Raw genomic sequence first — 14749 nt, forward strand, 5'->3', positions numbered from 1 at the left:
AAAATAAAGTAGATATATAGTCGATAGATCCAATTTCTGATATCGTACAAGATTATATGAAAAATATTTTTTTGGAAATATATTTGTTTCAATCAGATTTTTGTTGCTTGTATAAGTATATATATATATATATATATAGATAGATAGATAGATAGATAGATATAGATAGATAGATAGATAGATAGATAGATAGATAGATAGATAGATAGATAGATAGATATAGATATAGATATAGATATAGATATAGATATATGGTTTATTATTGCACATCAAATACATACTTGGATTTTTTGGAAGTATGTTGTTTTCAAAGAAAGAAAAATCTTCAGTTGGGAGACTAAAATGGAAATACTAGATAATTTCTGAAAGTTCTTTAATAACCTCTTTCAGGTCACCGTATGTTACAGAAATTATACACAGCTTCAAATACTATCTTCGGAATTGATTTTATTAACCAGGACTAAGCTTTCTCTTTCGCTATATGCAGACAGATAATACTTAAAAAAGAAATTTTTATATCGAAAATTCGTTACTAACTCGAATACACTATTAGTAAATGGAACAAATTGTCCTCCACCTATGTTGTGTTACCCTATTCAAAATAAAGTATTATGGTCGGATTTTCTTGACCTAAAATGCTTGAATGAGCGATCTAACTTAATTTCTCTGGTAGGTATAGGGAATACATAATTAAAATGGAAGTTAAATTTCTGTGCGTCGTACAGATTTATTCTTTTAGTACAAAATGTAATTTAGTCGAAATTTTTAAAGTTTATCGTATCAGGAGAACATAATATAATTACAAGCTTAATAACCATTTCATGACTTAGAAATAAAACGTATCACATATAGAGGGTAAAGTTCATAAGTACTAAACGGCATAGGTCTAAAAACATAGGCACAAACCCTAAAGACTAGGGCTTAAGCCGTTTAGGTCTTGTGGCGTTAAAGACTTGTGCCTGATCCATTCACTTACTTTGGTTCTAAAATTTTCCACACCATACTAAACTGTGACAGTGCAGTAGTTGCTACAATACTGTTACGAACGTAGTTAATTTCAACGGTAACAGCTTAATATTAAAACTGTTATTATTATTATTATTATTCTGCAAGTACACCTGAATTATATAAAATAACCTATTTCATTAAAATATTTTTTTTTTCAAAAAATTCTACATGCAGGTTATTTTAATTTATGAATTCCTTCAATAAAATTAAAGCTGACTTCACAAAGCCTCACAAAGAGGAAATATATTTTCACAAGAGACTGTATCTTCAGAAATACGCATCTCCTTATCAGAAAAAGGAAGTTCTGTACCTCATCTATGTCTTATTAACAGTAAATATTACCGAATTACCTTTAGAGGGAATATTACTCTCTTCATTGTGGTATAAATATACATTTCAATTGGGGGCCACGGTGGATCAATAGTAGGTTTATCTCTAGTACCTGTGGTCCGTGGTTTGATCCTAGCTCACAAGTAGATTTTATGGTGAACAAACACCGTGTACGTGGGTTCTCTCGTTTCCATCGAACCCGGAGCTATGTGCCACTAGATCAGCGGTAAGGGCTAATGCAATTGCATGTTTGCTTGCTGTCTTTTAATTAGAGATTAAGAGATGTCTTTATTCGTAAAGCTTACAATCAATCCCCTCAAACACTGTATGAAATTTGGACTTTTCAGTTCTCGAGTTAAGCTTAAAGTTAATTCGTAAAAGTTTGGTTTGTTTTTCTGTATAAAAAAATTTGAATACTTAATGGAAATAAATAAGTCAGTTTTTTTTTTGGAACATAACTTTATTTACTAAATAAAAATGGTACATTATTTTTTCTTCTTTTTTATTCATAAAAAAGATATCTAACATAATGTAAAATCAGTCCATTCACACACACACTTCAATCATCTTGACTTCAAACCTAAGCCAAGTATATTAGATTTGTTTTTAAATCCGAATTTTATATATATACATGTATAAAAAGAATTTGATTGCACATATTCACAACATAATACATGTTGATATACATATATATTTTTTTTCTTATTTTCATATGTACACATACATACATTATACACAATCAGTCACAACACATACCATAAACATTCACAAGTATACACTTTAAAAACAAAGCGTTCAATTAATGTTTTTAAAAAAACGTTCTGTAACTTAATTTGTTGAAAATACTGTTGCTGAATTATGACATGGAAATCTGTTGTCATTTTAAGAAAAAAGATTCAAAAATGTTACTTTTAGCTAATAGTATATATTGGTTGTTTATATATTTATGTTCTTCTGTGTTTGATATGCAAATAATATTTTTTTAAAATTATACATATATACATGCATTTAAAATGTTTTTCTTCTAAGCAGTAGAAAATAATGCATATTAAGTGTCGCTCTTTAAGTTTCCAAAATAGCCTTGATCATCATCTAGTAATTATCGATAGTATTTAATTTAAAGTGGAAAAATGATGCATCTCACGTTAGTAAATTGGTTAATGCTATAGTACTAATTAGCTAGAGGAAATCTGAAAACTTATATTTATCAGTACAAGCAAACAAATTGACACAGAGACTGGGTGATAAAATAATCCACTAAAATTAACTTATTACGCAGCATATTAAAATAATTTGTGTCTTTGTACATAGATATATTTCAAGTAAAGTATCGAGTAGTTATCAATATCTTAATATACCATATGTGAACCACTATTAACATCACAAATTTTCTCCTCTGTGATATCAATAGTCTCCTGTTTACTATGCACAGTAATAATTATAAAGATTATTAGAGCGACACAGGAAGAAAATCACAATTGTAACTTACAATTATATCCCTTGTACTGAATCATGATTACAAATGTCATAAGTACAGTGTTTGATTATTTATAAGCAAATTTTTATTTCTTTCCTTTTTTTAACGTGGGAACAAAATGGCAAATGAAGATAAAATTTTTTATCCTTTAGTTCTTTATGTGTGATTGTGAGTCTTTTGCGTTATTAGTTTTGCTGAAAAAACTATCACTGATTGGATCTATATTGTCATATTCGTACTGTGAATCATCATAATATGCGTAATCGTAGGCAGCTTCTGTTGTACCTTCCGTGCTTACAGGTGTGGTACTTTGTGGACGAGCAGATGGTGGTAAATTAGTGGGGTTGGGTTTAATAACACCTACAGCTGAATTCTTAATCACCTTTGCCGGAACTCGTGCGTTATTGTTGTTGTTGCCTTGAGGAGCGTTGAATCGATTGTTTACACCATTGAAGTTGTTTGGACCAAAACCATTGTTAGCTTGAGCTTTATTTACGTTATTATTAGGACTGGGAGTTGTAGGGAAACCATTAGCTTTTCCTTGGAAGTTGTTATTGAAAGTTGTTGGAGAAATGCTTGATCCTGTGTTACCGAAGTTGGTATTTTTCTTTGGTGGAGCAGTGTTAAATGATTGGGGAGGGAAATTGTTAGGTCTTGGAGGTGCATTATTATTATTATTATTGTTTGGTCTTGAGGGTGCATTATTGTTGTTTAATGTGAATGGTTTAGGACTGCTGGGTGCAAAATTTGTTCGGGGCGTTACGCTGAATCCTGACGGAGATGAACTGAAGGAAGTTGTTCTCTGTTGCTGTACGTTATTCTGTGGTGGGAAGTTGTTCCTTGGAGCGATATTGGGGGAATTATTTGGCGGGAAATTATTTCTTGGGGGTGCTGGGTTGTTTTGTGGGAAATTATTACGAGGAACTGGTGCTGCTCCATGTGTAGGGAAATTATTTGAAGTAAAATTGGATTTCACTTGAGTTTGGAAATTATTTCTTGGAGGAACGTTATTATTGGGGAAATTATTTCTGGTAGGAACATTGGTGGATGGAATTGGGAAATTATTATTATTTGTCTTTGAAGGTACATTGTTGTTCGGCTGCTGGTTGAAGTTATTGATTGGGAAATTATTTTGAAGTCTGCCATCAACATTTGGAGCTTTGTTCGCATTCTGGAAGCTGTTCAAATTGCTTGCTCTAAAGTTTGTGCTAGGAGCTGTTCTCAAAAATTCTTCCTTTTCCTTCGGGAAATTGTCCCTGTTGTTTTGTTGGAACGGTCTTTGGGTCGTAGTAAAGCTTGTAGTGTGCTTATTAACTGTACTTGAAGGGAAGTTTGTGCGTGCTCCCAAGGAAGATGAAGCAAAAGGAGGTTGAGTGGTTGGGAAACCTTGATTATTGCGATTTCCTCCACCAAAGAAGTTATTTCGGTTTTGTGTTGATGCGCCGCTTGGTCCAAAACTTGCTGAGGAGCTGAGTGTTGAAGGAGTTGGGTTAGTACTTTGGAAATTATTAAAATTATTGTTGGGTTTTCTTGTGTTCTGGAAACCATTATTATTGTTGGCATTCACAGGCCGTGCTTTGGTGCTCTGGAATCCATTATCGTTGAAAGGAATGTTATTTGGGCTAGCTGTAGATGGTGTAGGGAAGTTGTTTCTCTGGAAATTATTATTGTTTCGTTGAAAATTGTTATTGTTGTTGAAGTTGTTAGGTCTGATTGTTGTTATTGGTGGTGCTGGGGTTGTAGGGAAGTTGTTTCTTTGGAATGCATTAAAGTTCGTTGGTCTTCTTGTAGTGATTGCGGGAGTCGTTGGGAAAGTGTTGCTAGTCTTTTGATTGAACGTTGAAGGTCTTGACGTAGTAGCTGGAGCAGATGGAGGGAAATTGAAGTTGTTTCTTTGAGAGTTGGCTTTCTGGAAATTGTTATTATTTTTCGTGGTTTGAGGGGCTAAAGTGGTAGAGAACGTACTGCTCGCTGGAGTTTTTGGTTGGGTTCTCTGGAAGTTGTTATTATTGCTATTTCCTCCTACTCTGTTTGAAGCTCTGTTTGCAGGCAATTTTCTTACAGCAACCTTTGCCTTCTTCCTAGCAAAGTTTCTTGTATCTTTAACTTCATCTTCTTCCTCATCACTCACGTCTGGGAAGAAAGAACCACTGTTGCTACCTTTAAGAATATCTTGATTTCTAAGCCTCTGATCTCCAGTGTTACTGCGCTCAAAGAAATCGTCATCAGCGCTGTTACTAATCAGTTCTCCTCTTCTTCCTGACGACTGGAAACGTGATTTTCCAGCTGCTCTAGCCGGTGGTGGTCCAAGAAGAAGTGGCGCTGGCGATGATCCAGGCACTGGGATTGGTTTGAAAGAATCCAGCTTCGCTGGAGATGGACCATGGCCAATTCTGTACAGATCAAATGCTCTGGTATGATAATAGGTTGCAGCTTCACAGTCAATGTCAAACCAGTTCGCACAAATCAGATTCTCCTGATCAAACATTGTGTCGTTCGGACATAAAAAGCGGAAGTCTCTTATCTGGAAAAAGAAGAAAAGATATTACACGAAGTGTGAGAGTTAAGCTTATTCTAAGAGCTAAAGATGATTCCAAAGAAAGGTCAAGACAAGATAGCAATACCCATAACAAGAGGAATAAAAATAATATGACGTTTTCGACGTAACAGGCCGTTTACAAGTGAGCAAAAAGAATACAAATGAAATAGGATCAGAAAAAAAAAACTTCGTATGCAGTCAGCTTTAGCCATGTGCTCTGAGTATATTCTGTTCTTTGTCTGATTTCCATCTTGCGTATGTTATTCTCTCTCAGTTCCTACATTTTAAAAGGGGTATTTCTTCTAAGTTCTATAAAAGTTTACGGAGAAATTGGAATATGAAGATTGTTATGAATTGCATTTATTGTCAGATTTGTAAATTTCTCGTAAAAATGCTTTTCTGTCTTTTTTCTTTCATTCTTTTATAGAATCCAACATAAGATAAACCTTAAAATTGACTTTTTAAATCATAGTTAAAGATTTATATCGTTTTTCCACTGCTGCAATTTTATATATTTATTTATTTATTTTACTACCAGATACTTATTATTGAAAAATCACATTTAAAAACGATATTAGATTCAGTCTGTATTAACTAAAAAAAAGGAAAGAAAGTATAAAATAGATATTTAAAGCTTATAGTTAACAGATTCTACTTTGTAACAAGAATTTTAGGAATGATCCAAAAAATGGATCAAAAGATTGCGCCTTGGCCAAAAGAATGGATCTTGGCCAAGAATTTTACGAATGATAAAAAAAAGAAAGAAACAAACAAACAAAAGATTGCGATCTTGGCCAATAATTAGTTTTTGGATCAGGGGCTACAAAAATTTGGAACAGCTTCTAAATCGGGTTTTCATATTTCTTTTACGGAATAAGCACATTATACTGAGTTAAGTGATAGTTTGGGTTTGGCTACACTATATGTAGTTCTCCAGATATAAGGCGTACAAGAAAATGTTTGATTGAATTAAATATATTGAATTTTGTGGATCAGGGGCCACAAAATATTTGAACGGCCCCTAAATCGAGTTTTCATATTTTTTTCGGAATAAACATATTATACTGAGTAAATTGTTAGTTTTGGTTTGCCTATACTATATGTAGTTCTCAAAATATGGGGCGTACAAGAAAATGTTTGATTCTATGAAATATATTTAATTTTGTGGATCAGGGCTACAAAATTTTTGAACGGTCCCTAAATTGAGTTTTCGTATTTTGTTTACGGAATAAACATATTATACTGAGTAAATTATTAGTTTTGGTTTGGCTACACTATATGCATTTCTCAAAATATGGGTGTACAAGAAAATGTATGATTGAATTAAATATATTGAATTTTGTGGATCAGGGGTTACAAAATATTTGAACGGCCCCTAAATCGAGTTTTCATATTTTTTCGGAATAAACATATGATACTGAGTAAATTGTTAGTTTTGGTTTGCCTATACTACATGTAGTTCTCAAAATATGGGGCGTACAAGAAAATGTTTGATTCTATGAAATATATTTAATTTTGTGGATCAGGGCTACAAAATTTTTGAACGGTCCCTAGATCGAGTTTTCATATTTTTTTGCGGAATAAACGCATCATACTAAGTAAGTTCTTAGTTTTGGTTTGGCTACAGTATAGGTAGTTCTCAAAATATGGGATCGTACAAGAAAATGTTTGATTCTATGAAATATATTGAATTTTGTGGATCAGGGACCACAAAATTTTTGAACGGTCCTTAAATCGAGGTTTCGTATTTTTTACGAAATAGGCATATCATACTGAGTAAATTGTTAATTTTGGTTTGGCTACACTATGTATATAAGGCCTATATTCTCGAGATATAAGGCCTACAAGAAAATTTTTGCCTGAAATATATTGGATCTTTTGATCTAAAAATCACAACTACAGAACATCTCTCTGAAAAATCTATGAAACATATCTATTACTAAAAATGTAGGAAAGCTACTAATTGGTCACAAAAAGCTATTACATCTATGTTTCCTCTTCGTCAAGAGTGTACAAAGAAAGCTTATATAGGAACAATAAAACTGATATTATTGTATCTGTATATTTATCCATGAAGATTTCTACTCTTCCCTTTATCTATCACGATGTAGTTAAAAAGAAATTTGTGCAAAAAACTCACATATCAAGCAAGTCAATATTATATGTACAGAAAACAGCATTGACTTCTCAGAGTCAATGCTGAATACAAGAGTAATCTGTGCATTTAATATTGACTATTTTTTTTAGATATCTGAGTTCTTGACATCAGTTTCTGGAACACTGTGAAAGATGAAAGAAACAAACAATTGAGTTCTTAAAATTATATCACTGAATAAATATACATACGTAATAATATTATTTGTATTATTAAGTTAATTATAATGTGCTAGACAATTTTCTTATTAGACTTGCAATCTATGCTATGTATAAGTGTCGGAAGTCTTATAGAAAGGCTTTGTCCTTCCGTCCGTCTGTTGACAGGTATCAGATCAAAAACGATAAGATATATCGAGTAGCGGTTTTTGCAATCGATTTAGCGTTTCAAGAATAGGTTCTAACTCGTCCATTAACCTCCTGTTCAAACCGAAAGTGCTTCAAAAATTAGACATTTCCGGTATCAGTGTTTATAGTCATAGATTAAAAAATGGTAACAGATAGCGAGAAGTACATTTGAAAACGATTCAGTATCCCAAAGTAACATACCATGACTATTCACTACACCATACCGAAAACGAAGTTCGTTAAAATGTACTACTGCTTCGGTTTCAATACTGATTTTCACAGAGCAAAATCGGTAAAAGACATCTGAAAGCGGTTTCTGCAATTAGTTCTTTATCCCAAGAATGGATTCTATCTCCTTCATCAACCCCCTATTCAAACCGGAAGTAGTTCAAATTACCATTTCCGCTTTCAACATTTATTGCCATAGAAAAAATGGTAATAAGTAACGACAAGCAGTTTTCTGCAATCGATCCAGGGTGTCAAGAGAACATGTAATCACAACTACCAACACCGAAACCGAAAATGTTTGAAATTAACCATTTCTGTTTTCAACATTTATTTTCATTGAACAAAAGCGGTAAGGGACAGCGAGTAGGTCTAATGCCTTTTCGATATGAATTCAGCATCGGGGGAACAGGTTCTATCATTGATCTTAATCTATTCCAACCAGTAGTTAGAGATGTACTACTTAAGCTTGAGTATTGAATTTGCATAGTTTGGAAGTACACTGTGAAACGAAACTTACTTGTTGCATTATAGAAACACAAAATTACAACTAGAATTAATGAACATATTAGCGAGAGAAAAATATATCAGGTCTTCCTAAATATTTGAGGACAATCATCTATAAGCGTGCACAAGTGAGGACTCTTTACATTTATTTTTCTAATTCTTAAAAAGTGAAGGAAAAGCAAGCGCGGGAAAGAAAATTTTCAAAACCAATTTTCATTAAATTCTGAATAAGAAAATTTAGGGGATAAATGGATATCTAAGTGAGATAACATAATTTACGCAATAAAAGTAATTACAATAGTTGGACATTAGCATTAGTTTCATGTGAAGAATGGAAGTATATCTTCACGAAATATATTTTCCCGCCGCATATTTTTAAACTAGTCTACTGACACTGCTTACTTGCAAACTGAATATAAATACATTAACGTTCACTTTATATTTCCTAAGAATTATAATAATAAATAGTGTCTGATGAAGCCAAAGTGAATAGTTGGTGAAACTTACACGTTAATAATTTTTACCATAAACATATTGTTTTACTCAGCAAATAGTTTAAATCGAATAATAAATCAATTCAAGTTCGTAGATATCGATGCTTTCTCACCATGGCTTTGAGTTTATCTTACACTATCTGAATAGAAATGCCAACATTTGAAAATTTCAGAAATTCAAAAGTACTGTTACCAACTGTAGGCACAAATTCACTACATGTGCTACATATACGTATTATTCTTATGTTGAAATTACTGGAAAATTATCCCTGACAATGAAGTTCTGAAATCAGATTCGGATTTACCGCTGTAAATTCCTTTAAGGTCACTAATTTTCATTCCAGAAATAGAATCTTTGTAACATAGTATTTTTATTTATTTATTTATATTTTTATTCTTATTTATTTATTTATTCATTTATTTTTTAACTTTTTAGTTTTAGGCTAACTTAGTACCTATATTGAGAAAGTTATTTGAGGTTTTCATTTAAAAAAGATTGAAGTTGTGGGTGATCAAATCACGAGAAAACGGAAGAGCCGTTTGAAATGAATTTTTGGATATAGTTAGCAACTACCTCGAACTTGATTTCTATTACGGACTTCGATTAAAATGTATATCCTAAGAAAGGAGCGTAGGATCATAATTTATGCGAAGAATTGAATATCTCATGAGTAAGTCGAGTTAGAAAGATGAAGCTTGGTACATACTCATTAAAAATAAGGAAAACATGTTCCAGCATTTTTTTTTCAAAATTCATTTTAATGGGGGGAAGAGGGCATCTTTTATAATTTTTTTCCTATACATTTTGGAATGAATTTTGGAACAGAGTTAGTGCCTTCCTCGACCAAATTTTTTATTATGGTACTTTGATTAATGGACATATTCTAAGGGGAGTAGAAAGGGTTCAAAATTTATAGCAAAAGTGCATTAAGTCAAGAACTCGTTAAGTTAGGAAGATGAAATTTTGTATATGAACTCCTCATCAAAACTAAAGAGACACGTATCTCAGTGTTCTTGAAAATTTCCATTTTAAAGGGAGGAAAGGGGGATATTTTCTACAATTTCTTTCTTCATATTGAAATTGACGTTGTCTGTTATTTGTGATCACATCACAGGAAAGTAACTAAACTATTGAAATGAATGTTGGAACATGGTAGTACCTACCTCAAGCTGGGTTTTCATTATGTCCCTTTCAGTAAAAGGAGCATCATAAGAAAATAGAAGAGTTCAAATTCTAACAATAAAGTAGAGTATTTCATTGAAATGTGTATCCAAAGAGGGAGAAGGTTCGAATGTTTTTTCCTAACCTACTTTTTCTTGTGCAAAGAACGGAAATTTCAGCTTGTATTGCACACCGTTTGAAAAGACAAATGATATAATAAAAGTTATAAATAGCTCGAAATTTTATAGCTCCTTGAGTTGAAAACATGGACAGTCAACAAATGAGGATCTAAAAATATGATTTACAATAAATGTCTAAATGGAGACCGACAGAGGGCGTGATTGTGGAACAAGAGTGCTTGTTTTGTGTACATTTTTGTAAAGATTTTTTACTAGTATTTCATAGTTCTCTATTTCTTACATCTAAACAAATGTCAACACTACATAAATACAATTAATTAAGAAAATACTTAAATTCATTATAAATAGTGGAGACATACAAATAATTCTTTGAAACAAGATGACCAGAAAAAAATTGAAGATCACTTTTCTTTACAATTATAATTAAATAGTTCTTTACTTGTTATCAATCCAATTCAAGTTTATACTATTCAAACTATGTTAATGTTTTAAGCTATGTAACAATTGGTTCAATCCAACATTTAATATAATGTATTAAAGAAAAATGACAATTACATTTCAGAACTACTATTCGTACGCAAAATGTCTGATGCAAATGGCAACGATCTTCATCTTATAAACGATATAAAGATAATACTATAAAACATAAAACAAACTTGATTTATTGCTATTATAATCATCTGGACAATTTATCAAAATGTGATTTTTACTGTCGCTATGCAACTATTGTAATTTATTTATACGTAAACAACGTATGTATAAAACAATTTCACATTAGCACACTAGGACATAATGTGAAGATGAGTAAGTACGTAAATGTGTCAAGTAAAGGCATAACTAAATTTGTTTGTTAGGCATAACAATAAGGCTGTCTGAATAAATTAAAAAGAAAACTTTTAATTCTAACAAATAATCTTTTCAGTGTATTTAAAAATTGCTAAGTATTTACTTGTCAATTCTAAACATCATTTATAATGGATCTGACTTTACGTTTACCCTTAACTATATTATACTTTGTATTTTTGTCATTGATCAAAGAAGTTTATTTAGCTTCGAAATATTATGAAGATATTTTGCATTAGTTTGGTGATAAGTTTGTAATTTTTTATTTCACCCTAAATTATGTTTTGAATAGGGCTGCGTTTTTGTAAAGTACTGATCCACCATTGCAAAAGAATAAGTCTTTTACAAAGCTTTCTATAATCATATAATAGGTTAAAAAACGAAAGTTAAAATTCGGAATCAAGGAACAATTGGGAAACCTTGAACATAAACAATAATAAAATTCAATTTTATTTTAAATTCAGGTCCTTGAAACTTACGTCATTATCCGCCATTTTGACGCAAACATGAAACATTTGACAGTCTGCTTCGGGATCAGCATAGTAACCACCGACTATCTTATCTCTGCAGGAGAAACTGGTAATGGGCATATCATCTAAACTGTAGTTTGGTGGTCGTCTCTGGGCACTCGACACAACGAGTATCGTGACACCTATGAGAATGAAATAGAATTAATACACACACATCAACAATCTTTTGTTGAACATAATTATTGATAATGTTAAAGGTCGTATAAAATTATGTAAGTTTAAAAACAAAGACTAAATTTCCAAATGTTTATCATTTTCTCAATATGTGTAAATAAGTATCAATTCTACCCAAAAATAGTCTAAGACTAGAATATCAGTCATAGATTTATCAGATTATATTATAGATGTAATTTTTTATTACATAATATCACAGATTGTGCATGGAACAAAAGAACATTACAGCGATTTTTCACCTCTTACTATTAAAACCGGAATGAACATTATATGCAGCTAATCATATTTTACTCAAAAACCTGTCATGCCCGTCCCACTTTCTTCAAATACAGATTGATTTTTTTTAAAACTCACGGATTTCATTTGGGCCTAGAATTTCTAACTGAAGTCCGATTTCATGCGATTTGTGGCAAATGGTCAAGGAAGGATAGGAAATTTATAAGACTATGTTTACTTGTTTAAATTCTTCCAGGATAATATCGATCACGCCTCAAGAAAAACAGCAAATTTTCGTCAGTGTACCTTACAATTAGAATGAGGTTTTGGATTTTTGAAGTTAAACAGCAGAAAACAAATTAAGTGTTAGTGAGAATACAAATTAAGTGTTAGTGGTAACATCCACAAATCACATGTTGAATAGCTATAGCCGGTTTCTTGCCATAAACGACGGAGATATTTCTTGGGTGACTTAAGGAGTAGATAACTGACATCTTTCACAACACCCACCAGCGGGGTCCGATGCTTCCCTATCTCACTCAGAAGCGATTCTGTTTCTTCCAATTTATTCACTAGCGACCACATTATGTTCCTGTCAGGTGAAGAATGTGAGGCAAATTTGTTTCTGAATGTCCTTTGCATAGCAACAACAAACCGTTCCGTTCTTTCCTATTTCTTATTGACCTTGGCGAGGTTGCCATTTAACGAAGAAACTCAAATCTCCACAACGCACCACATCTCATTCAAATTGTAAGGTACATTGGCGAAAATTTGCTGATTTTTTGAGGCGTAATCGATATTACCCAGATGAATTTAAACTAGTAAACATAGTCCCATAAATCTCCCATCTTTCCTTCATCGTTTGCCATAAACTGCATGAAAATCGGTCTTCAGTTAGAAATTCTAGACCCAAATGAAATCCGTGAGTTTTTTTTAAAAAATCACTCTGTACGAAAGTTTCAAATCTTTTGAAAATCTAAACTAATCTTAAAGTGGGGTAAAATGTACTGTGTGAAAATGGAATACAATTTGTTAGGCTAGGTAGCCTGTCATACATATTTCTAGATGCTACTCTATTTCAGGGGCAAAAATTGTAAAATTTACGGAAGAAATATGTTACCTAATTGCACAATAGGATTGTATAAGTAATCAAAATATATTAGGATATAACTTCTCATATGTATAATAAGGTAGGAATATGAAATGGAAAGTGTGCTCGTTACCACGTACTATAAGGAAGACACGATGAAGTAAAGTGCTATGTGAAGGCAGTATTAAAGTGATGTCACAAAGCTGTGCCACACGCTAGACATGTGTTTTTTATGCCATATGAAGTGTTTTCCCACTATCCTTGTGTATGAGTATACCCACCGACGCTAATGCGCCTGCTTTCTGTGGACACATCTTCACACTACCGCGTGGTCCCTCTGCTGCGTTTCTGCCATGACTCGTTTAAATAACATTCGTGTTTTAAGTGGCCATCTAGCACAAGTTGGTGGGTATTTTAAAATTGAGTTGAGTTATATACTCAGCCCTCCTCAAATTAATCTGCACCCATTAATACTCCTTCCTTAAGAAAAACTTTCTAAAGTAGGAAGAGTGCATTTCGTACTGAGAGAAGTTAATGTTTCACGAATGTAAGTGTGGTTTCCTAAAGTAGGACAGTACCTGGTTTTCTAATTAACGGTGAAAATTTGTGAAGTTATGTCATGCGAATATTACACCTGTCCCCATTGTTTAAACATAATATGCACCTAGTAACTGATACAAGTCGAATATATTTTCAGAGTAGACAGATAAAAGGACCTTTTCGTAGTACAGAAAACAATAACAAGTTTTTCAGTTGTGTGTCTATTGACAATACTTCCGTAAAGTTTAAATAGTTGTGTGTTAGTGCGCCAGAAGTGACTTTGCAGCCAAAAATTAGTTGAACTATTTTATCTTTATCGAGTAATAGATAGACGAAACGTTGCAGGGTATAATGCTCTGCATTTAATGAGCAAAGTTACTAGAGGAGATTGATCAAACTAGCTATATGTTCGCGGGTGTTAAACGTAAAGCGATTGGCTGGATTATAATGACAATAATTACCAATAATGTTGTACACACTAAATTGCTTTATACTTCCAAAACGTAAGTGTGGACAAAATTAATTTAGATTTTTTCCTTAAAGTAAGGCGTTTTATTTGTTGTGAGATTCAGTCAATAATGTTTTAATCCAAAAGGCAATGGATCGTAATTATTTTTGGAAGTATACTAAACTTACTAAACTTTCACATCAATCAGTCTTATTAGAAACTACAGTAGTTGAAATCCTCGTTCTTCGCATGGAAAGAATAAAAAGTATGAAAAAGAAATTAAAAAGAAAGCCAGACTCCCCTGCCTGCTCTTCTTCTTAGGATATGTACTTTAATCAAAGAGAAATGATAAAAAATACAACTTGACCAAAGTGTTAATTACGTTCAAAAATACATTTCATACGGTTTAGCGTTTTTCTGGAGCAATGACGACATACAATATCGATTTTATTTAGAAATTGCCTTCTTCTGTATCAAATATAACATGTTCAATTATTTTAAATGAAAGGTCTAAATACCAAAGT

At 32.3% G+C, this 14749-nt stretch overlaps 1 protein-coding gene across 2 annotated transcripts in view; it reads right to left on the reverse strand.

Annotated features, from left to right (window-relative positions):
• Nucleotides 1–1777: 1777 nt before the first annotated feature.
• Nucleotides 1778–14749, reverse strand: part of LOC145673263 (uncharacterized) — a 190224-nt gene continuing 177252 nt past the window's right edge. For both annotated transcript variants that reach the window (XM_081742795.1, XM_081742794.1), the window contains exons 3-4: nucleotides 11707–11879; nucleotides 1778–5339 (exon numbers count right to left, since the gene is read on the reverse strand). In XM_081742795.1, coding sequence (XP_081598921.1) covers nucleotides 2964–5339; nucleotides 11707–11879 — 2549 coding nt within the window. In that variant the 3' untranslated portion in view covers nucleotides 1778–2963. The remainder of the gene's footprint in view (nucleotides 5340–11706; nucleotides 11880–14749) is intronic.

This window comes from Thermobia domestica, chromosome 16, assembly GCF_964235325.1.
Source record: "Thermobia domestica chromosome 16, izTheDome1.hap1.1, whole genome shotgun sequence".
Taxonomy (NCBI): domain Eukaryota; kingdom Metazoa; phylum Arthropoda; class Insecta; order Zygentoma; family Lepismatidae; genus Thermobia; species Thermobia domestica.